The 26124-nt window shown below is 38.9% G+C and overlaps 1 protein-coding gene across 1 annotated transcript in view; it reads left to right on the top strand.

The window, feature by feature from the left end:
• The window catches only part of ADCY8 (adenylate cyclase 8), a 129972-nt gene that overhangs the window by 20286 nt on the left and 83562 nt on the right, over nucleotides 1-26124 (top strand). The window contains exon 2 of the mRNA XM_067292270.1: nucleotides 10998-11147. Within this exon, the coding sequence (XP_067148371.1) occupies nucleotides 10998-11147 (150 nt within the window). The remainder of the gene's footprint in view (nucleotides 1-10997; nucleotides 11148-26124) is intronic.

Genomic DNA, 26124 nt, shown 5'->3' on the forward strand with positions numbered 1-26124 from the left:
TCCTAGGTCACACCAGTGGGAATGCAGAAAGGGACCTGTGCTATAATTCCCCTCTGCTAGCAAAGTGGCAGAAGAAACCTAATCCTTTAATATTTGTCTGTGGCATGTTCTGCCAGGCAAAGGACTGAGTCAACTTTTTCCCACAGCACTCTTTGTACTTTTGATGTCAGACTGACTTCTCCTAGCTCACCACACTGAAGCATTCACCATGACTAATAGCAAAACAACACCCACAAGTTTCACAAAGGAAAATGTTTGTCCTCGCCTAACTCTGTGAGATAAAGTTTTAATCCGCCTGGTCTGGAATGCTGTAACCTCTCATGGCTTTTGTCTGGTACATTTCCATTTGCTCCCGTGATATTTTCCTATTTTCCTTCCTGAACTGTTCTTAAGTGTGAGTTAAAAAATGGAGACAAAACAGACTTTTAAAGGTACTATTTGGTAGTGCTAGATAATTGGCAACAAACTTCCATGTTAACCTTGCCCAGCAGCGCCTCAGGTCTTTGGCTGCTCCTGAGTGGTGCCCAGCGCAGCTCTGGACAGGGAGCAGGGCAAAGGCCCCTGCACCCTATTATCTCATCCTAAATGGGTTTTTGCAGGCTGATCCATATCTTCATGGTTTCTCTCCTTTATGCAGTCTCCCAAGACTCCCTGAGGTCTTATCAGCACCAGCTGTCACTGTGGTTAAGGTTGCCTGAAACTCTCCATTCACTCAAGTTTAGTAAGCACAAGGTGGCAAGTCAGAATACTATCCATCATTTTTATTTTACCCATGAATTCTCCAAAGTAAGGGCAGTCCTTAGGTGCTATGATCGTTCATGTTTACAGCCTAATATAAACATCAGGAGCAGCTGACAACCTCAGTCATTATTTTTCTTACTGTTCTGCTACAAAAAGACTCTAAAAATGTCATTGCTGAGTTCTGTCTTTTCTTAGCTTTCAGGGGATCATGATAGTCAATAACAAAAGGAGATACTGAGAAAGATTAGAGATAGACAAATACATAGGTGGATAGATAATATTAATTGCACTCGTTGTGGTTTTCAGGTCCCTTTCACAAAAATGTCTTAAAATAGAAGCAGAGTAGCCATAATGGGAAATTTGAAGAGCGGAATTACTTGCCTTATTATTTCAGGGCTAGCAGACCTCCAGACCTGATCTGGGATCTGAAAGGAGGGCTCTAGCCTGCTCCTCCAGTCCCACACATCAATATGTTACAGAGTCTGCGGGCCAAACTTCATTTCTGTTGACACATGTGCAAAATGACTGCCAGTGACAGGTGAAACTGTGAGAAAAATTTAGCTTTGCCATTGGGAGTTTATTAAAAATGCTGATATTTAAGTGCAAAGAGTCCTTTTTTTTATCATGACTGTGTTGGCTTTGTTTGGCTAATATTTTAAAAAAGAAATAGCTGGGGCTGATGGGTTGTTTGTTCAGTTGCCAGCAGGTACCACTGATTCACACAAACAGCTGAACTTTCCTTCGTAGAAGAGCCAGGCTTTGAAGAACAGCTGTTGTTTGGAAAAGGACACTCAAGGCTATGATATCCCTCATGCATTTTTCATTACCAGTGTTTTCAGTACTATTTTACTTAAAACAATTTACTTTTGTATAGTCATTAGTGTCACTCTCACCCGGACTGGAGTGCCTTTCACAAGACAGCCTTTACTTCTTGATAAAGGATCTAAGAATGAATTTAAGGTTATTACTTTTTGATATTACCTTCTTTTTCCATTGCAAAACAAAAGGGAAAAAAAATGACTAGCAAAATCGTACCTCTTTCCTCCACTTATGGCCACAGCTTGATAATTCAGAGGAAAACCTAGCCTAACATTGCTAGGAAGAAACATGGAAAGCTTCTCCTGTGCAGGCTGTTGCTATAATTCTGCTCAATGCACCAAAATAGGGTTCCCTATATACAAATCATGAGGGCTGACAATTCCGTTGGGAAGAGACGTAGATTATGTACTGCAGGTAATTGTTGGGATACACATACATTTGATCAGAGGAAAACAGCAACACAGTGTGTCAGAGAAGATGAACAGCTGTCAGCCATACAAACGTAATTATCCCTCACTCAGTTTTGACATCCTATTTCGGATAAGAGTCATTATCTAGAGCAATAAAAACAGCTGCGCAGAACACCGCCATGAACACACTTAGTAGAAATATAGACTGGCTAATTCTGTTTTCCTTAAAATGTCGTTAAGCTCTTCCCAATGCTGCAAAGCAGCTTTGATAAAATATTTTCCACCATTCCCCCTAATCAGTTGTATAATCTATTAAGGGAAGTACCAGAAGCTCTTCTGCCTTAGTTGTCTTGCATTTGCTTAGACAAAATATTGAAATAATTTAGGGAAAATTTCCAAAAGTGATTATCGCTTTAGAAGCCTCGATTTTAGGGTGTCCCTCATGCTCAGTGGTGGTCCCAGGCATTCCCAGACTGGGTGTCAGCTGGAGTGGGAAGTGTTTGTCATGGAAAAATTAGCTATAGTGCCTGATGCCTGGTCCCCAGATATTGATACATCAGAAGTGAGAGAAGGATATTTACAATTCAAATATCTATGTGTAATGCGGGGAGAGAGGGGGCAGGGAACAGCATTTGGTAAGGCTGATCCATAAACCTAGGAAGGATTTTTCATTCCTAATATCTAGGATGTTGTGAGTGTGCTTCCCAATTTCAGGTTAATTTATCATAAATCTTTGTTTAGATTCTGCAGCTTCTATTAAGAGTAATTAATTCCTCTAGAGGCTTCAAATGGAAGGTGGCTTCTATTAAATGTAATTACCTTGGCATTTGTCTTGAACAGTAAATGTGAAGCTTGGAAGGGAGGTCAACTTCTGCATAAAAAATGTAGGGGATGTTTCAGCGTCAGACAGACTGATCTCCATGAACCTGAAACGTGGAAGTGCAGAAAGGGAAGCTCCGCAGGAGCTTTACAGTCCCTTCTGAGCGGTGAAGAGGGAAATACCATTACTGCAGTGGCCTCCTAACCTACCCTGACTACCAGGGGCTGCTTCCAGTGTGTTTCTCCTTTGGGCATGCATTTGTGCTGGGCCTTGTTTTTTTCCTGTTTTGTGTAGGCTGTTACAGGATACTCTTGAGTAGACAGCAGGGATAACTGTAATTCTGTACTAGATCTACAGTGGTTTTAAAGTTACACATAAGTATATTCAGAGAGAAAAAAAAAAAGATTCCTACGAGTCTTTTAAGTTTACCTAAATACACAAAAAGAGGTGAAGTTTCAGGAACCAAATGATGATGCCTGGAAGGTTTAGCTTTAGATTTTTCCTGCATGCAGCTGTCTCAGAGTAGAAGGAGACAGAATCTAGCCAGCACACAGAAAACGATGAACAGGGGATGCTGTTCACCTCAGAAGAGGAGACAGTTTATTCCAAATAGGAAGATTTCTGGTATCCATACTAGCATCCTTTGTGCAAAATGATGACAAGAGTGCTGTGCTGCTCAGTGACTGCGAGATGCAACCACCAGATTTCATTGTGTGGTTCAGGAGCAGCTCCTAGACGAGGGACAGATAGATGGTCCAGTAGACTAAAATACCATTCAGCCATGGAGAGCAGTTCCTAAAAACTGAAAATCATTTACCTATCTCTATTCATTCACCTATATGCATGGGCTATGACCCTGACACTGTCACTGTTCCAGAAAGTCTAGTCACTTTAATATCTATAAAAAGAAAAGCACCAAGAGAAGGTTATAAAAAATCCCAGAATTTTATATATATATATATTTTTTTTTCTGAAGGTTATGCCTGAATCCTAAATGTTACGTTAACTCAAAGGGAGTTAAATGTGATGTGCTCAAAATGATTTGTCATTTAGAGCTTTTCAATGACACTAACAGGGTTATATATTTGTTCACCTGCTTCTGTGCACCACTCAAGTTATGTCAGCTCTTACCTGTCTGATATGATAAGATTTTCCTGAAAGACCTCTTCTATTACACCATGTTGCAAAACTTCTGCCATATTTGAAAGCTGATCTGCCAAATTGTATGGTTTGAGTTATCTATGAACAATTTACTCAGACATTCAATTTTCTGCATTTCTAATAGATTCAGTGAGAAGGAAAGAGCAAAAAGGAAATAGCTATTTTTCTAACAGCAAAAAAATACTCATTTTCTGAATATTAAAGACATAGTTCTGAATTCTGGCTTGAACTAGAACAATTGATTTTATGCAAATGTATCATTGCTCAGATGGGAAATGGTCTTTTTTTTCTAAATGGTTAGAAATGCAGAAACAATAGCCATGTTAAGTTATTTTGGAAAAACATGAAGAAAAACATGTCTGAGACCAGCTATTCCCATTGTCAGTAACCTAATCATTCCTTGAGGTACGTCCTGCGTTTTGATAGACAGGTGCAACTTGCATTGCAGGCTATAGATTTTATGCACATTCAGGGTCAGACTGTGCCCTAAGTACACAGTGAAGTCCTCCAGTGCCTGCTCTGGAAGGCACAAGACCAGGCTTCTTAGAAGAGCTCAACTATCCTGGAGGCCTAAATAAGGCATGCATTTTCTAAGAATCTGCCCATGTCCCAGTGGGAGCTGTGGGCAGCTGAACGCTGCAAAACTTAGTTCTAAACTCAAAAGTTTCATTAATTTGTGGTTTAAAGCAAACAAAAGGAAGCCTTTTCATTTTTTTTACAAAAATATCTGTTTTCACGTTTAGCCAATTGGGGGTGGGAAAAAAGAGCTCTCTAAACCACCGTAATGTGTTCTTGACTAAACTTATCACGAAAAAACAACATCCCTTTCACTCTGTCTGTCTTCTCCTGCCTTTCAGTAAGCTATATATATTTGGATCACATAAAAGAACTGGCATTCACTCCAGCTGTGAGTAGCTACAAAACATCTGTCATACTTATGCACTGGACAGTATAGAGCATCAGGGACAAACAAGCATTCTGGAAAGTCATGACAGTTCGGGCACCTTTGTGGGACAGGCTGGTCTCCATTAAATCCTGGTGGAAAAGTATCCACAATCTAGAACAAACCAAAAAAGACTAGCATGGCTGCTGGCATTTAGCAGAGTCCCAGGAGAAGTCGGACTGGATGAACTTGGGGAGTAAGAAAACTCCTTACAAGGTGGTTTAATGATAAGGCAGCAACAATTTTGGTTTAATGAGTCGGCAGCCGTGCCAACTTCTGAACACTCACGTGCTTCCTCTCCCTGTGGAGGCTGTGCTGTGAGCTCAATCAGACGACTGCTCCAGATAGGAAAATCACTGCCAACACCAAATGTTTGTTTTTTAAGTTGGCCAAGTTCCCTGATATAGTTCACAGCATGGACCCACAAATAATTGATCTGGCGCGACAAAGAAGAAGCTGTGCTGTGGGATCAAGGTGGGCAAGAGGCAGTACAGAGATACAGGTACTTACTAGTTTTGCTGCCAAGTGCTTTGATTCATAAAATCATGGTCTCAGCTGGAGAGAGAGGCTTGCCACATCCCAGCAGTAAGAGAGAGTGGTGGAGTCTGCACTGCCAGATGTTCCTGTTCTCTACAAAGAAGAGCATTTTGGTCTCAAATCCCACACTTCTCAGGCAATCCTCACTTCATGCCTGGTGATCAGTTCTTATGGTGTTTTGATAAGAACATAAGATATTTTCCCCCAGAATAACTCAAGCAAGGGGATGGTGGTGAAGGGAGAGAGGGGAATGAGGCTTCTGAGACATTTTAGTTACAGAAAACAACCTTGTGGCAAGCTGCTATTTTTAGTTAAACAACTAATGATGAATCAAAATGCTTCTCCAAACCTAATTAACCAATAATAATTACCATAGCAACCAGTTCTTTATGTGGCACATACTGAAAACACTCTTAAAGAAGCACAACAGCTTTACTTCCCCAGTTTTCCCAAAACAGCCAAGAGCTACTCTAATCCATTGTTGAAGCCAACCCAAAATTAGAAAGCAAAATAGGAAAAGAATTAAACAATTTCCCAAGGGCTCCTTTCAGGAATTAATGAAATTCCTGCTTGTTAGTATTGATCTGCCTTGAGAATGTCTGACTGGAAATTATATTGAAAATGATTTCTTTAGTTTCTTTAGTTTTCTTTAGTTTTCATATATATGTATATGTGTGTGTGTATATATATATATATATATATATATATATATATATATTTTTTTTGGCCAGATCAGCCCCAGCAATGTTTTGGGGCTTTCTTGTTTTTTTGTTTTTTTCCTACATGGCAGAACAAAATTACCTGCTGAAGATGTTAATAATAGGGTAACTTCTGCAGAAATCATTAGATTATTTGTGTGTAGTTGGGGTAACAATACAGAAGCTCCTCAACTTTCTCTCCTCCTTCTCTACTGTGGTTTCCAAATCAATATATGCTACAGCTGGTTGAACTCTTTTTGATGAAGATGGTTTGTGGCAATCACTCTCATTCAGGTTTAGTGAACAATTGACAACCATCTTTCCAATCTGTTGGATCTGCAGAATATTTCTAAAGTGTCCATTAATACTTTTCCTCAGGTTATGGAGGAAATCAGGCAACCACTATACACTCCTTAAGTATCTATTACTGGCAGGTCTCAGAAGGCACTGAATTAGGGGACTATACAGCTGTCCTTATGGCTTCATACTCCCTTATTGGACAATTGCATCTTTTCAAAAAAGAAATGTGACCAAATGCAAACGCATTTCAGTTATGATTTTTGAAGTTTCAAAACTTTTGGCAAATGCAGACTGTTGTCTAAGTCACTCCCAGCTGTTCATAAACTCCAAGGACTCTGCATAAACTCCCAGTCAAGGCAAACTGAATTTGGTGCTTTTTATTGTAGAAATGCCTACAAATTGGTGTTGTTATGCTTAGCCCAGCTCTGCTCTCAACAGCTCAAACTCCCTCACCTGTATCCTACTGAATTTCCTGTTTCCTGAACTACATTCAATTCTGTCTTGATCATCTCTCTGTGGCTGTGATTCACCTATCACTTAGCAACACACTTTTTGAGATACTTCACTGGCTTTCCCATCAATTCTCTTTTCCCTGTTCTCTTACTCTACCATACTGTACCTACTTTGATTAATACTTCTTCCTTGTCAGCTGTGTCCAGTGCTTTTTATTTATTTATTTATTTATTTATTTATTTGCCTGATATCTGGTGGTTCCCAAATCTACTCAAAATGTTATCTTGTTTTTAACTGCCTTGGCAAAGTGCTTTTGATACAGTATATGACAGACAAAAAAGAATGGATTTGAATTAGTGTGTACTGTTGAATTTAGACTTATCTTTCTTGTCTGACCTGCTTCCTCTCCTTTTACTGGCCTTGTTTTTCATATTGACTTTGCAAAGTGCCCCAAGGTGTTTTCACGAAGGACACTTTATAAATGTAAATTTGATTTGACAGGTGATTTTTCTGTGAACTAAGCTCTTAATCACCTCCTCTGAGAAATATAGGAAGCAGAAATTTGAGGTAAAAATTTTAACAGCTACTTCTAGCCACTTGCATAATCTTGTCAAGTAACTTTCTTTAGCTCTTTTCATCTTATTATGTGATTATGTGCCAACTGCATGTTCAGTAGGGACGGTGCTGGTCCTGTAACACTGATATTCCCAGGCAGCATGGTGATAGGTGCCTTCTGTTTGCCTTTTTGCGATATCCAAGAAGCAGACCTCCCCAGAGCCTTTTTTGACATCAAAATATATCGTTCATGGCTTTTTAAGATCACTTGCTGTCCCTGCTACAGCTGCCTATTTGAGTGCTGTGCAAGGTACAATAGACTAAAGGGCTCATAAATGCAGTGAAAAGATATTCTTTTTTTCTCCCTATACCTCAGCTGTCCTCCTGTATGAGCACTGATAATCTTCAGGTCAGTCAAAAATATATGAAACTGTGCACATCTTATGAATCACAATCTGCCTTGTTTTGTGGCCCTGATATGCAGTAGAAAATCCTGCAAGACTTCTGGAATTGGCCACAGTAAGATACAGCAAAAAGGAGTGGCAAATGAGAGACTCAGGTCTTACGTGTCTTTTTTTGTTTGTTCGTTTGTTTAATTAAAAAGATCCACAGATTAATATCCTTGCCAGGTATAGCACTTTACTCTAGATTGGCTTGAATCAGACGCCTCTGTGCAAGGAAAGCAGATTCTGCCTCCAACTGAGTAAGCTGTTGTTTTACCTGTAGCAAGTTTTCCATAATTCCCTTTGTCTAAACTGAATTATACACTCATGAAATCTAATTGAAGCCCAAATTCTACTGCATTGCTCTAAGGAGATCTGCTGAAGTGAGTGGCACTAGTTCAGAGCATTAGCAGAGAAGGGTATAAACTGGGCTTGTGTGCAACTTCAATTGAATTTGCAAGCAAACAAGAGCACTGTGGCACCACTTCTGAGGAAAATGTAGATTTCTCCAGCCACCCACAGCCAATTTCAGCTGTCCTACTGCACCGCATAATTCTGAACTCGTGTTTTCTCATGTCAGCTCATCATACATCTATTGGTAGCCTGCACCAGAAAAGTGTTATCTCGTGGGCTAAATAACTGCGTTCTCTATTTTATTGTGGTGCAAAAGTGGAAGGTGGCTTGTCTGGGGCGCTCAGTTTCCAGCAGAACAGAGCAAGGCAGAAGGGAAGCAAGCAAGAAGGGAAGAAGCAGTGAACAGAGAGATGGAGTGATGCCCAAACACAGTGAAACTAAATAGTCCAGAATTATTCCCTTTCACAAAGGAAAGGCTGAGGGAGGGTATTCAATAAGTCAATAAAATCATGACTGCTGAGAGGAAGATGAATGGAGAATGATTAGTCACTGTTTCTCCTATTATAAGCATGAGGGGACACTCAAAGAAATGATAAGGCAGTGATTTAAAGCAAACAAAAGGAAACATTGTTATCACAAAGTGCCTAGTGAAATTACAGAAATCTTTGTCATTGAATGCCATAAGGATCAAAGGTGTAATTAACTTGAAAAAGATATCAGAAAAAAATTGCATATAGTAGATCTACCAGGGGCTGTTAAACAGATGGACAGAATATGCCACTTCCAGCTTAGAGGTGCTGTAAACCACAGGATCCTGGAAGCTAGGAAGATGTACTAAAGTAAGATCATTGTAATCATGCCCTACTTCTCACAAATTTTGCCTAAATGTCTATTACTGGCAAAGGTAAGATAGATCTTTCACTGGAGCCAGGATATGCATTCTTATTTAATCATGGTTTATAAACTGTACATGAAATCCCTGTGCCATCTTAGAACCGCGCTCCAAATTCAGAAATACAGGAACACCTAAAGCTGAAGCTTCTGCCAAATGCCCTTGTTTTGATATCAAATCTCATTTTTGTAACCCATCGTGAATGAGAGGAATGAGACCTGCAGATCTCAGGCACAATGTCATAACATGATTAGGGAGTTGTACTAAATGTTTTCTCTCTTCTATTAGAATAAGCAAAACTTTGTTATTAGGGAGACTGTTTATCAAATATCACTACAAAAATACAATCTCTAGCCCATGGCATCCCTCAACCTCAGATTGCTGGAGTCTGCAAAACTGTTCTGACAAAATATCACTGAAAGTGTGCTTTATTCTTGTACTTCTGCCTGGTGCCTTATTCTTGTACTTCTACCTAGGCATTCTTGTTGGCCACTATCAGAGATAGGATCCTGAATGAGGAAGACCTGGACTTTCCTAACATGGCTCTTCTTACATTATGTTCCTGAAGATATTAACCGTAGTGCTATAGACCGTAGCTGTCAGAACCTGGATGGTCCTGCTGGGCAGGTGGTGCTGACACACAGGATAATGCAGGATGCCCCAAGGGTGGGCCACCACTGGGAAGAGGTCCTGAAACGTGAGGTGCCCTCAGTGAGCCACCTTGCCAGCACTGTGGCTGTGACTGCTTCACAGCAGGGGGATGGGTGGCTGCAGTTTTTAGACTTAAAGTGAGTTACTGCAACCTAGCAGCTTCCTTAGCTAATATAAGGGCCAGAGCAGTTTATTCCTAAAACATGCTGCGTTTGAGGAATTTTAATGACTTCTGGACTTACTTTCCACTCTTCCCCTTCCCAAAAGGCTGGCTGAAACTGCAACTGAGAGGAGCTCAGCTGACCTCATAACCACTAGCAGAGATGGGGGGGCTGGATAAAGGCGCTGAGGCTGCAGATCCGTGCTCTGTCTATGGTTCACACAAATATTATGCATTTCTTACTTAATTCCCAAACAGTCCTCACTTCAGTAGTGCTCATGTGCTCTACCTCACAAGCATACAAAGCACAAAGAGGTATTTATGAAAGACAAATAAGCCACTGGAATTTACACTGCCCAAGGATCCCAGCCTGTTCGGCTCTTTTAAGTTCATATGTCAAAGGAAAAAGCTGTGACGCACCTTCTACAAGGAAAGGAGAGTGTATCTTGCAGCTCTTACGTAGGCACCAGTGAAGAAAGATGTCTGTTTACACAAGTACAGCCTATGTAAGCATTCGATTATCCTTTCAGCCTCTCCTGTTGAATAGTTCAGGATGCAGATTATGGAAGCTTGTGCTTTGGCATCAGCTAAAAATGAATTTATTTAATTTGGTCAATAACAGAATAACTATTATCACTGATATTAATTCTTAGCTAATTGGCACTCTTTGTTTTCCTTAATATGGCTTTGTTCTCAAACTAAGCCATGAAACAAATCACAAAGTTGCTTTTACAGAAGAGGCAGCGCAAAGACAAATTGTTAATTAAGTTTGTAATCATTCCTGACTAGAGCCGTGTGAGTCAGTTCTTGGAAACATCATTTGTAGTTCAGCTAGAGTTTAATGCCCCCAAATACTGCATATTTCTTCCTAAAGGCAGAGAGAATTTTATATGTTTGATGCCTTTAATTAAGATCCAAGAGATTCTTTTATGCAAACTTTCCTGTTATTTTTACAGCCTACGTGACTGCAGAGCAGTCATTCCCTCTCTCACTCCTTATTTTTCAGACAGATATTTTTGCCTCTGTTGTCTGATCAAATCCTGTTTGTTGTTCCTTGCAGATAGCCGCTCAGGCAGTGTTATTTATGTGTATGAACACCGCAGGAATCTTCATTAGCTACCTATCAGACCGAGCACAACGTCAAGCCTTCCTGGAGACCAGAAGATGTGTAGAAGCCAGACTGAGGCTAGAGACAGAAAACCAGCGACAGGTACGGGGAGAAACACTCCTATTTTTGTGTTAGCTGGAGCTGATAATTTGCCAAGAGCAGGGCGTCTGCTCATTTGTAACCTCCCTGTCTCCGATGCAATGCCACCTGATTTGTACAGGTTAAGTGAGCTGCATGCTGTTATTTTTCTGGTGTGTATTGATCTGACATGACATCTCAGAGATTTTCACTGGGAAAGAGGATGGATAGACAATGCCTATTCATTGTCTTTTCCCATACAACAACAAGGAGATATTGAATGAAGCTAGCAGCTGGCAGGTTTTTAAAAAATGGTTCTTTAAACAAAGTGTGGTTAAACTGTGAAATGCCTTGCTTCATAGTGTTGTGGATGCTAAAAGTCAAGTGAAAACTAAGAAAGTTAAGGGAAGATAACTCTATCTAGGCAGATAAAATACTAAAACATTTCTTCTGTCTGAGGAATGAATTTTTGGAGCTGTGAGGACACTGCAGGGATATATCACTATTTGCTTTCTCTGTTCTTAAACTCTGCCCTAAAAATCTCCTTTTGGCCACTGTCAGAAATAGCATACTGAGCTAGGTGGACATTAGATCTGAGCTTGTATGGTTGTTCCTATGTACATCATCTTTTCCAATCCAGAAGAGTCATCAGATGAGAGAAAGTTTGCCTCTTATTATCTAATAGTACCAAGGCAGCTGAACTGAGATTTAACACAAGTTACATACATTTTGCATTGTTACTGAAATGTAGATCAGGACAATGTTCTCCTTCTGCTATTTTAAAAGTTGCATTGAGATCAAAATGCAGCCTATATGTATGTTATACTGCTATTTTATTCTCAAATGAACTTAGTGATTTATTTTGCCCTGTTGTACATGCAAATGCATTGCTTCTCCTTTGCATTTTGTTCACTTCTTGAAAGCCATGCTGTTATAAAGAGGTGTAGGAAGATGTCATGTTCTAGGCTTTACACAAGAACCGAAGAACTGACTGTGCTGAGTAATGCAAGTTATCTAGGCTAGAACTTATCTCCAACTGTCACCAGCTGGGGAGGCTTTGGAGAAAAAGTGAATGCTATCTAGGATTCTCTGTTTTCATCTTAATTGTAGGACCTCATTTGTATGGAGGTTTTTGTGTGGTTTTTTTTTTTTTTTTTTTTTTAGGTTTCTCTTCCATGAGCTTGTCTAGACTTTTTTTTTTTTTTAATTTAGCTTTCTGTAAGCTTCCACTTGCATTACTGTTTTCTGGAGTACTTTATAAAAATCATCATAAAATACCAACAGAAGACTCCCCTATTCCAGATGATTCTGAGGATTTTCCATCAGAACTATTTTATTTTCTTTTGGAAAATAAAGTTTCTACAAAGACAGGGTGCTTTTTGGGGGGAGAAATTCAATTTTGCTGAAATTTTATTTCCCATTAGCAAAATGAAGACAGAGTGCTCCCTTATGGACTGTTTCTTATTTATTTATTTTTTTTTGTTTCCCAGGGTGGGGTAAAGTAGGAATCTGAAGTATTTCATTTCTAATCAGGTTGGTGTGGAGCTCTGTATTTTGTCTGGACCCAGCACCTTGCAAGGGGACAGTGCTATGTTATCCCCTGAGGGCAGAAGTTACTGGGAGTTACCCACTGCAGCTGACACTTGCCTGTAACCAAACTGTGGTACACCACAGGCATCTTATGACTGGAAATGCATAAGGGAAAATGAATTCTGGTCAGGGAAAACGACCACAGGAGAAAATATAAACCTCAGGACCCTAAATGAAATAGCTCTTATAAAACTCAATTTAATGTAAAACTTGCCAAATTTTAGGAACAAAATATTCTGACATATTTCCCATCAAATTTGTTAGAACTCTGTTATTACACATACCAACATATATATATGTAATATATATGTATTACATACATATGTATTATATATTACATAAATATTTCAACTTTCCATTCTGATTTGGGCCAACAACAATAGCAAAAAGTTGTGATAATGGAATATCTTGAGGAAGGGAGATTATTTCCCTTCTGTTCTGCCCCTTCACTTCTGAAGCAGTGTTCATTTAAGCAATTTCTAAACATATCTTCTTTAAGATGACTGGCAATGTCATACTTTGGATGGCTGCTTCTTTTGAGCAGCTTGATTGTGCTTACTGGATCAGCATCCTCAGGCAATAATCCAAGGACTGCTAGCATTTTTCTATCCTGAAGACATATGTGTTTCATGATACAGAGAATTTTTAGTTGAAAGTAAAAATTATACTACCTAGTAATGCATATCACATTTAAAAAAAAAATCAGGATTAAATTCTGATGAATTTTAATAAGTTAATTCTATAACTTTCCAGAAAATAGCTCTGACATATAAAGTTAAAAAAGAAAGAAAAAAAAAGTATGCAGGCCAATAGCTGTGCTGTGGCTTCTGAAACTTTCTAAAATATGGATGAGGAGCTAAAAAAATGCGGAGTAAATAGAGGAAGACTTCTTAGCATAATTTTTCCAGATAATAATTCCAGGAGTCACAATGTAACCTTAATGTCTTATAGTCAGAAAAACACCAAACAGAAGATGCAAACAAAATTTTCCCTCCTTATCCAGTAACTGCAGGGGCTTTGCCAAAGAAATACAATTGCTTAAAACCTAGACACCTAAAATTTAAGGTCATTTTCATTCTGGAATATACACAGCGGTGAAACATAGGAAAACATATCTATTCCATTTTCATTTCTAAGTGACTACATTCTTTTAACACATGTATTAAGAAGTAACTTAATTATTGTATCTGTATGTCTTCAAAAGAAGATGTTCTCAAAATTGTCCAGCCAGTTTCCCGTAAGCACAAGAAACTTTTGCCTTAATATGGCTGCAAACCTTAATGCTGTTGCACTTCAATTTATTTCTTCTCCCCTTTATATGAACTGTCTAAACATAAGGTTTCTCACAGGTAGGTTAAGCTTTAGTGTCTTCCAGTGTTATTGATCTCTTCTGCGATAATGGGTGGCATAATTAAAATCTCTCGATGTTTTTTCCCACCCCACACAGATTGCATTTCATAAACAGAAATAATAGTAATGATTGTCATAGGTAACTATATTGACATATCACATCATATAAGGAATTAGGAGACAACTCATTCACATACATTCACAATCACCAGAGAGGTCCCATAGGGTCTGGCTTATTTTGTACTTATATAGGTTTAAATCAGAAGACCAGTAAACTTACAGTAAGAAGTAAGGGTAAGCTTACTTCTTACAGGAAGAAACCAATGTGAGTTAAAAATGCAACAAGGAATACTATGCTCTTCCATAAATATTTGCAGAAAAAACACCCAGTCCTTTACAATTATAAAGGTTATATAAATACTTCAGATATACTTCTGTTCATTATTGTGCATTATTAAAACTGAAAAACTAAGCTTCTGAGATGTCAAAATGACTCTTCCAATTTTTCTATATCCCCTATACTTACCACCTCTAATCACCTATTCTTCTAAGAACTATAAATGTTATTGTTATCGTTATTTGGCATTGTGTAATGTCTAAGAGAGCTAGTCATGGAAAGTCATCCAATTGTGAGCCAAGAATTTTATAATCTATATTTTGGAGAAAAGAAGGAGATACACTCAGGCATGTGGAACTGCACAAGGAAATGATAATACTGATAAGTAAAGACCTGTTTGCGTTTCAGAGATTTTTTACAAATCCCCACATGAGTACTTGCAGATTTTCTGGAATACAAATTATCAGCATTTACTATATCAGCTTTTATCTTATGATGGAAAGCAAGAGATGGTGTTCTGCATTTCCTGATAAATTTTTTATAGACAAGATGATATTTTTGCAGTGAACGCAGTTTCATTCATTCATTTGCCTTTGTCCTTTTTGTAGAGTGCAATAAAAATTTAAGGTGAAACCATAAAAATCATAGTTTTTCCCACTCTATTTTGGGGGATGATTTCTTTTTTTGGTGCCACTCTAAGCTGAAATGTGGACAGCTGGATGTGAGAGTTTGTTTTCTGAATGTTGTTATTCTTTTGCAATCTATATTCTCTTTCTTCTTGGGGATGTTTCAGGATTTAAGGGCTTCTTGCTCTATTTCAGTGCTCTTGTGGGGTTTTACAGTTTGACGGGCAAAGCCACTTTGCTCTGGGAAAATGTTTATGTGCCATGTTATAGTTTCAGTCAGAGAACTGCAAATCTGATTTTACTCCATTGGTCCATTCTCCAATTAGAAACAAGCTAGAGAAGGTAGCACAGCCAAGATAATGGGTCAAAAAGTTCCAGTTTACCAGCTATTGGCCAAATCATTAATTCAAATATTTTCTAATGAAATATAGTTACCTGCTTGTGCCTAAGTTATAGTTATTTCAAACAACCAAAAATGGTATACATAAAATATTCTCTAGTTTTGTTTTGTCCACCTGATGATAACCTGTAAACAAAGGACATACTGTGACAAGGTTCTCTGTTTTCTTATATCCATCTAGTTCCAATGACATCATCAGTTTCCACAACCTGTTTGAAGTTTTGGGTCAATATTTTGATTTGGTATCTTTGCATTCCAAGGAGGCTTACAGCCAGTGCTGTACTTTGCCAATAAGCACTTCAAAGACACAGTGTTTTGTTTTACCTTGATTTCACTGTAAGGGCACAGCAGATAATTCTGCTTTCACTATATCTGGGCAATGCAAATGGAAAGTATAACTCTCTTTCTTAATTATCTACTGCAAAACTTTCAAAAAATAATGAATATGTCATTTGCCTCATTGTGAAAATGTCATGTAATTGCCCTCAATGAAGAACAGGAACCTGTATTAAATTTCTTTTTCATTTCAATTTCTCTTTATACAGAGTCACTAGCTCTCAAATGAATGACATAATAAATCCACACACATATTGAAATGATGTCTTTATTAAAAATTGCACTAATCATATATCTCTGCTGTCCTTACCTGTTCTTTCCCAAGTAATCCATCTTCACTTGAAATTTGTCTAACATTTTAAACTTTCAAATATTACCACTTAGTTATAAAAAAATCCCTCAGATAACTTTGTCATTCGCTCCACCACCCACACATACACCAAATTATGCATGTCTGAAAACAACTGTTGTGTAAGGAGATTAATACTTTAACTTACAAAACTTCTTATGACTGAAACTGGAAATAGAGTCTGAAAACTACTGGGAAAGAAAGGTCACAAAAGTTAAGGTGTTAACTAATTTTAAAAATCTGACCAGCACTTACTCCTAACACTGGAGCTTTTGTAATAAGATCTCAAAATTACAAGACTGCTATTCATAGAAATAATGGCTAGGCTTTCATCCGTTGTCCAAGACCCCTCTAGACCCACAACAAGACTAATGAAGCCCAGATCAAGAAATAGGCAAATGGAGTTGATTTCCAGCTAAATAAAGTTGTTAGACTGCATCCTACTAGTATGAATGACCTTCGGATTGGACTAGTGTTTCAAAAAATTACATAACATCTCTCTGAAATATTTTATTTGCATTATTTCTGGCAGATTTAGAGCATGTGATGGTACCTTATGAAATAAGGATCTTCTTAGCAGTTGTTTGAGATGACAGGTGAAATCAGTGTTGATTTATGTAATGTTTACATTCGTCCTCCGGTGGAGTGCTTGTTCTTGTTCTCACAAGAAGCAGCTGGTTCTGCATCATTCGTGAAAAGAGAACTCCCTACCTACTACACAGAGCGCTCAGCAACGAGCTGCACTGCCACTGTGCTAGGCTATAGAGAGGACCTAAGACTCAAATCAGACAGAAATCATCCAGTTTTTAACCTTGAAAAGCAAAATAAACAAAATTATTCTATTTTAATTTAGCATCCTGTTACCGCAGTCTCAGTGGAGTTACCCAGTGCTAAAAGGTAGAAAAGCCACAGTGCATTGAAGTCTATTTTTAGCTGTAGTTTTGACATCCCCCTCCCAATCTTTAGCAAGCAAAACCCTCCCTCTGCAGACATTTTCTCAAATTCCACTGAGAGAAGTTCCTCTCATATGGTTATAAATCTCCTTCTCAGCATCTTCCCAAGCCTTATGAATAATTTCAGGGGAAAAGAGCAATTAAGACAGAGAGTGTCTGGATAAACAACCACTATCTGCCTCTTATCCTGCTTGGATTACTCAGGCAAGAAGGTGCAGGCTGGCATCGTACCTGGTCCACCGAGCTTCCCGGGACATTTCTAACCAAGGCAGCGTGAAGACAAGAATCTGCAGGCAAGATCCTGGGGTTGATCAGATTTGTAGGGAAACAAGAAAAATCCCTTCTTCATTAAGTGTTCTGACAAGAAGAGGCATCTTTGAGAACACCCTAGCAGACATTTCCTCCCCTGGACATCCTGCCACTGGTTTTACTGGCCACCTCCTTTCCAGTTGATCTTGCTGATCTCTTTCTTATAGGGGAGTCCATAAATTCAAGTAAAGCTCACCTGGAAAGCTAGAACAGTTTGGTTATTATTTAATTTGTTTTCCACAATGGATTTGACCTCACCAGCCCCAGAGGACCATTTGTCCAGGTGAGCAGAGGGTTGACTTTTCTCAATATGAACACACTTTCTATTCTTCCGGTGTTGGTACTAGGTCTCTAGAAGGCAAGGACATCCCTTTGTTTTAAGAACTCATCTGTTGCTAGCATATTCCTGTCTGTTATCTGTGGAACAACTGTAATCTTGTCTTAATCTCTTTTTCCATTAAGAAACTGTTCTGGCTGACCATTCGTTTCCCTTCTACCTCTGCTTCCAGAGGATTTTTTCATGCTTTCCCATGCAACAATCTCTATTTCCAATAAATTTAAGAAGCTCTCTGCAGACTGATGAACTCTGCATTTATTTTTAAAGAAGCTTACATGCTGCGTAGGTTTTATCAAGCTCTTGCAAATCTAGATTTTAATCAACCATCCGTACTTTGCAACCTTTAAAGTAATAGAAGATTGGGCTGGGATTGGAAAGGACATTTTAAGAGGGTTAACCATTATAAAGACATCATTTTTGTATTAGTGCTAAGAATATGAAAATTCCTCTAAACTGGTATGAGAATAAAGTTCAGATTTGGTTTAAAAAAGAGTAATCTGAGGTTTAGAGATCCTACAACCTTTCTTTTTCATGGCAGAAGTAGTTTAAAATCCTTGCTAAATAAAAATTGTGATCACAATAATTGATGCTGTATTTTTAAAGGGTAGGCAATAACCTGCCCAAATAAAAATTCTTTGTAAACCTCTGGTTAGAGATTGCATTTTAGATGGCTTTTTTCTTTATATAAGACTTAAATTTTAGTTGTATGAATTTTGTGGCAATCATTCCACTGAGGGAGAAAAGTTTTACACTCCCATTCTCCTGGATGTAATGGGCAGGCAATTCAGCCTTCCCAGCCTGCTGAGTGTGGGATAGCCAGAAAGGTTCATTGCTCTCGAGACTTTCTCTCATAGTGGTGTCCTCTTCTGAAGAACCACAGCTCCAGCAGAAATTTGTTCTCAAAATTTCTCCTCTGGTGCTTAGAGGACCATACTGAAAGTATGTTGTTCATCCAGCAACCTAAGGAATGGATGATACTGCAAACTTTATATTGTTCTTCATGATTCATAGCCATATTGAAAGGTCGACCTCTATTCCCTAAATCCCTTGTCATGCTTCTCCTCCTTCTTGGAAACAACTGTACAATATTTATATACACTTACACTTCTGTGGGTATCAGGGAACAACATATCACAGAAACAGCACATCTATTTTCTAGATCTTCTCGTCTCAAAATGCCGTATCTGCTTATCTCCACTTGCAGTAGAAAATTAACATTTTACATGTCAGATTTTAGGTGCAGTTCCTTCTGATTCTATTTGACTGCACTTCAGGAATTTGCTCATGATATTTGTTTCTTATCCTCAAAACATAACCTACCCTTCTTGTTTTCAAGTAGAAGTAGAAGGTAAAATCAACATATAAAGCATCCTCTGCCTTCTCTCCCACTCCTTGTAAATCCAGAGCGGCAAATGGACTCAAATGGAGTAATGATGATTTACAGCCAATGCTAGGGAAATGAGAATCAGATCCTGAACTGCAATTTATACAGGGAAAAAAGTAACCTTAAAGAGTGTCAGAACTTAAAGCATGGGAGCTTCCCCTAGAAGACATTGGTGAGAAAGCAAACTGTCCTTCCCCTCCCTAGTAGATGCCGTTTCGATTCACTAGTGATAAAGCTAGCCAGCCGTTGGATTCATTAGTGACAAAGCTAGCCTTCCGAAAATCTGTGTGGTTTTGTCATCTTTAAAACTAGTTATTCAAGTGCTGTGCTGGTCAATAGTGAACAGGACGGATTGCTCATTGATCAGCATCTGGTGGCCTGCATCTCCTGTGTTCTCAGCTCATTGCTAAAGAGAGAGGTGTCTAATAAGAAAAAAAAAAAAAAAAGCCATTATCACAGCTGCCCCTGACTAGCTACCCTTGCTGATAGTCTCAGGAAAGTGAACAAGGGTGAAATGAGTAAAGGGAATGAAATAGTTTCAGCCCCCTACAGCGATGAGACACTTCTGCCACCTGGTCTGCATTATAGTCATGTCTGCTTAAATAGAGAACTCAAGGCTCTGAATTCATCAGTCTAGTACCTTTCCTGAGCTCTAAATATACTTAACCATTTTAAGGTCATTTTTCTTTCTTGTTCAGTATCAGTACTTTATATTAACTTTCCATAGCACCCTGAAATGACTGCAGGAGGACTCTTTCAAAAGTCCTGTCAGGAATTACAATTAATAGAGAATATGTGGTCCAGATAATGGTTTTTAATTATCTATGAACAGTACAAATTATAAGTCAGCCAGAGGCAAGTCACTGATGACATTTCTAAGATAATTTAAGGTAACATATACATTTTAGATCAAGGTTTTTAAGTATATTAAGTGTTTTTCACAGCCTTGGGATCTATTTCAACAAGCTTATTAAAAGGGATCTGATTTTCAGAAAGTGACCATTACTCCCCCTCCCACCTCCAGAAATCTCACAGAGTAAGTTTTATCCAGCTTGCGCTATTTAAGATTGGAGTCTTGTAAGTCTGTGAAAAGATGAGTTCCTTATTTTGACCAGAATAGATAACCTACTAGATTTTTTTCCATCTCTTTGATCTGAGATGATTTAGTCACATAAAGCTGCACAATAAATGGCATCCAAGCTTGTTTTCTGCCACTTTCCATTTCATTAGCTGCAATAACTGGTACTATTGAGGCATGTGTATATTGCTGAAGTTGTCTAATAATGTCTGAAACAGCAAATAAAGTAACAAAATGGAAAAAAGAAGTATCTAAATGAATAGACAGTATAAACAGTGCAGAACAATTACATGGAGATTCAACAGCAGCAGAGTCGAAACAATCCTAGAACAGTGAAAGTGCACTGAGGCATAGAACTAAAGACATAAAGTCAGAAAAGGACATTCTGATCTTTCAGAACAAAATTGACTTGTAGAAGCTGTGTTAATTTCCCTTACTTTTAACCTTTTTTTACCTTTAATCTCCCTTACTATTTATATAAAATAAAGAATGGCTTAAGATTATGCCTTTATGGTATCAATCTCTAGTATATTTTTCTATCACCTGTCTTTCTCCTGCTTCTAGGGTATGACTTTGTCCTTCCTGTCTGCACTAACTGAATTTATGGAAGTCAACACACTAGAAGAAAGTACAGTACTTGTAGTTGAGCTATTTCTCATATTTCCACAGAAATGTTTTTCTTCTAGATAATTTTCTTCTCTACAGTCACCTAACACAGAATCAACAAACAGATCATGAGATTTGGAAAAAAAAAATACAAAATTATGTAAAATTTGCCTTAAATACATCTAATGGATTACTACATGTCTGAACAGTATCACTTGCAAGCATGAATTTTCATGTCAACAAGACAGGATAGTAATATACATTGTTTTGTAGCTCCTACTTTTCACTGAATGTCTTTGCTAGACGGTCGAATATCACAACAGGGTATCAGTCTAATATACTCTTCATTCATGAAGTGAAAGATCCTGCGTTTGTATCCAGAGGGTCTGGGGTTTGTAGACATTGCTTGTACTCCATAAAGACACATGCTAAGTGTTGTAGCCCATATGGGCACTGAATTTGAGACTTGTATGGCCCTATTGACTCAGCTAAAAGGACTGTGCTGCCCTTCAGAGAGACCTGGACAGGCTGGAGAGGTGGACGGAGAGGAACCTCATGAAGTTCAACAAAGGCAAGTGCAGGGTCCTGCACCTGGGGACGAATAACCCCATGCACCAGTACAGGTTGGGGGTTGACCTGCTGGAAAGCAGCTCTGCCGAGAAGGACCTGGGAGTGCTGGTGGACACCAAGTTAAGCATGAGGCAGCAATGTGCCCTTGTGGCCAAGAAGGCCAATGGTATCCTGGGGTGCATCAGGAAGAGTGTTGCCAGCAGGTCGAGGGAGGTGATTCTCCCCCTCTACTCAGCCCTGCTGAGGCCACATCTGGAGTACTGCATCCAGTTCTGGGCTCCCTAGTACAAGAGGGATGTGGCACTACTGGAGCAAGTCCAGCGAAGGGCTACGAAGATGATTAGGGGTCTGGAGCATCTCTCTTATGAGGAAAGGCTGAGAGAGCTGGGCCTGTTTAGCTTGGAGAAGAGAAGGCTGAGAGGAGATCTTATCAACGTGTACAAGTATCTGAAGGGAGGGTGTGGAGAGGATGGGACCAGACTCTTTTCAGTGGTGCCGAGCGACAGGACGCGAGGCAACGGGCACAAACTGAAACACAGACACTTTCATCTGAACATGAGGAAAAACTTCCTCACTGTGAGGGTGACAGAGCACTGGAACAGGTTGCCCAGAGAGGTGGTGGAGTCTCCTTCTCTGGAGATATTCAAAACCCGCCTGGATGCAATCCTGTGCAATGTGCTCTAGGTGCCCCTGCTTGAGCAGGGGTGTTGGACTAGATGATCTCCAGAGGTCCCTTCCAACCTCAGCCATTCTGTGATTCTGTAATGACAGGACCCTTCAGTCCTTCCCTTCAACATGTGCTACATTTATCACCTCATGCTGTTCTGGGCCACATTACTGGGGAAATGATGGGAAGGAAGTGTTCTTCCTATAAGAAAAAATGTGTGGAAGAAACTGTTTACTTGTCATGTTGCAACAAACCTTATAACACTTCTAAATAACTAATTAGGCACTATTATAAAAAGCCATGACTCTCATAAACACCAAGTTATCCATTTGGAGGAAACCCTGAACTGCCACGTTTCATAGCCAATAGCTAAAGAAAAAGAGACTCCAAAACTTCCTCTGTTATCTGGCCATTGACACCAGATGCCTAAATGGAGCATGCAGCCAAAGACAGGATATGTGGGAATGGTAACTGCCTGAATTCAAATAAAAGAAAGTTGATATGGCTCATATCGCATATTCCAGCAGTAAGCAGTAAAAGCTAACAGTCAAACTCATAACCTCGCACGTCTGAACATATTATTTATTGCAGTTCCTTCCATATTCTGTTAATTACTTGCTATTGTCTCCACAGAAGAGAGAAAGAATGGACACAAATAGTCCGTCCATTGTGCATTAAGTAAGAATGAAGGAATTTCTCTTTGGAGCTGTTCATCATAATGAAAGGTGCTAATTCCCATTTTCCAGAGTGGCATCTACAATAATTACATCCATTCTGAACATTATCACTTTTTCAGTAGAAAACAATACCATTCTTATCTACTTTCCTTAAACATAATAAAGGTTCATGCGCTCCAAAAAAGCTTAAACATTGCTCTGAATAACTCTTTTCTCATGCTATTGTGCCCAGTGCCTAAGACAATATAGCTTCCATGATATTAATTATAAACTTTGTTAAAGCCAAACTTGACAGTTATGGCAAAATGATTCATAAAAATCAATATGGGACAGTGTGGAACAGTTTCTCTAGATTCTCTGTCAAGTTAAACATTTTGGGGGTATGTCCACTCCATTTTTTAAGAACTGTCTTGGGAATAGCCATGAGCAACTCTTGTTCCCCGAACCAACCACTTCCTCCCACACAACTATATCCTAAAAGACATTAAAGATATATGTGTGTTTACCAATCTGGGAATCTGTGTACATGAGGAAGAACAAAACCTGAAAAGAACTGTCTGTCGATCAAGAGGGACTTTTCACCCCTGGGCAAAGCCAACCCTGAAAAAGACATTGAGAAACAAGGAAAATCCCAGGACAGCATAGACAGCATAGGCAGCATTTTGCCGTTTGTCCTGTACTGTCTGAGAGGGGCTGGTGCAGATAGCTTACACAGGCAGCAAACTCTGCAGGGGTGAAGCCCTCACACGTTCTGCAGGGAAACCTCTGGGAGATTGACCTTCCTCTTGGCAACCTCCTGCAGGCCCCATATTGCTTGTTGATGTTTTGGGCTTGTCAGGATTTTGCTTTCTTTGATCAGCTCCAACAGAAAGGTCTCCTGTTTAATTTTTATTCACAGGACTGAGATTTCATGTACTGGTTAATTGAGTCTTCTCAAAAATTATTCCAAAGGTTATTATTTACTCATCAGGGAGCTGTCCCACTTTGCTGTGAATGTGCCCAGATACTTTTGTGCTGTAGTAAGCACAGTTGATACCCCCTGATTTTGGTACAAAACACAGACATCAGTGTCTGCAGACCACAGAGAACTTGTTAAACAAATAATAACTATTGCAGATGCATAAAGCAAGAAGTGGACATTATAGAAAGAATAATGTTACAATCTTGAGGCTTTAAAACAGACTACATGCAATTCATGAAGTTAATTCCCTTCATGACTGCAGGTTTTAATTCACTGTTCCTAAATTTTCCCAAACCAGTAGATATCTAGGGTAAGAGTCAGCTCCAGATTCAGGCATCTCCTAAATTAGGTCTACATGTGCTCTACATCTCTGTGTTCCCACTACAGCCAGATGAGATCTGGTCAACACAGACAACGGAGACCAGAGACGGACGTAGAGACACCAAAGCAGACATTTACATCTGATCTGTTGAATGTCTCTCCAGACTCACTGACTACAGTGGGAGCTTAGGTACACCTACACTGTAGACAACAAAATTCAGGTGTCTGAATCTAGACCTGAATCCTATCATTAGTTTGGTACTGTTAGTGACTGAAGTTGGTCTTTTTCTTTTACTTAATTATTCTTTGGGTTAAAGGTTCTTTTTTCACTTATTTACTTCAAAATCTGCCTGCTCCATCTGAAAGATTAGAGCTGAATGGGTTCACGTTGTGAATGACTAATGGTACAATAGATCACCATCTCTTTTATAAAATCTCTTTGTTGCTATCTCTTATTCTTCTAGGAAGATTTTTCTCTTGAACAAATATATCTCTATTCCTTTTCAAACTGCTTAGCACTACTGCTGCTCACCTTTGAATTGTTTCCAGTTAGCCAATTGTTCAACTGGCAAGCTTTCAACAAAGACAGATAATGTAGTTTTCTTCACCCTAGAGTTCATAACACCTTCTTAGATCTTTCTCTGATACAAGAGAACGTATTTTTTACCAGTGTCTTTCCCTCCTCCCCGAAAATACCACCTAAGAGACACTGACTAGAAATATGATGACTCTTTAATCATGCAAGTAGCAAGGTACAGAAGACTGTCAAAAAAAAAAAAAAAAGCAATTTTCTATTCTGTGATCTGCTACTGCTATTTTGCATACGACCTCCAGACAATTGAATCATTCTTGTGGGCCCTTGTTTCTAAATCTGTAAAATCGGAATCATAGTATTTACCTAGGTTAAAGGTGAGCTGTGTGGCAAGGATCTTTATATGAAGGGGACAGTGACTCCTTCATATTCTGTCATATTCTCAAATAACTGCAGACCTTTCTGTACTGCTGGGTTGAAGTAAGGTGATGTGAAAGGCCTGTCAAGAAAGGACGTCTCCTGGTCTATAGAATATTAGTGTCAGCTGTAGGAAAAGAAACGCGGGGCATGATCTGCTCTACAGTCCAGCTCTCCCTGCCTGATCTGTGGAAGGGACCTGGTTCAGCATCCCCACCGGCCTATTAGTCTGTCATGGTGTATGAGCAGCTTAGGACAGCAAAGAACAGTTGAGAACGATGCCTAGAAAGGGAAGAATTTTCACGTCTATTGAAAATTTCAGTAGCAGTGGTTGGACTGCCTCAAATTCTTATATGTGATATCCATAAAGACATACAGACACACATATGCAATTTACGTTACTTTTATAGTAATATTCCTCCATAGCATGACATACATAATACAGATTACGACAAGTGACATGAGCTCTATATGCAATTTGAGTTGGCATTCTGACAAGAGCTCTGCACATGCTACAGTATTAATAGAGGAGGACTGCAATGGAGGCATACTAATCAACCTCTGTTTTATGGGTCATTGCCTGATCTTACATGCAGCCAAGAACATTTAACTTATCTTAATAAGTAGCATGAAGGTTAAGGTATCAAATATGCCGGGCACATTTTTCTTGGCTTAGCGAACATGTGTCAAGTGAACCATCTTTTATTTTAAATAGATGTTCTAGAGCCACTGCTTGATACCTTCTTAAATGAATTCAAACAAGGAACATAAGCCTTTCCTGGCATGAAAAGAAACATGTTCACCATTTTTAGCCATATGTCTATGAAGAAATGGCATTTTCTTATATGCTCTCATCATAGATTTAACAAGCAGCACAATAATAACCAGTCTTTCTGTTTTCTTTCTTTATTTTCTTTTGTTTTTGAATTTGTATTCCTATTTGTCTTCCTACAAGGATAAGGTAGGAAAAAATATTTCTTTTTACAGTGAAAAGATTTTGCGCTATTGTGAAAGTATCTTCAGAGAACTCGCCAAACACCATAATCATATGGCTCTCTGAAACACTGATGTGATTTATTTAAAGGGTGGATTTATTATATGGTTGTACTGAGCAACCGTAATAGTGAAGGAAAAAAATAGCTTAAAAGCCTGAAAGACACAAAATACCAGAAATACTTCTGGTCCTGCAAGATCTCAGCTT

The sequence above is a fragment of the Apteryx mantelli genome, chromosome 2, assembly GCF_036417845.1.
Source record: "Apteryx mantelli isolate bAptMan1 chromosome 2, bAptMan1.hap1, whole genome shotgun sequence".
NCBI lineage: Eukaryota > Metazoa > Chordata > Aves > Apterygiformes > Apterygidae > Apteryx > Apteryx mantelli.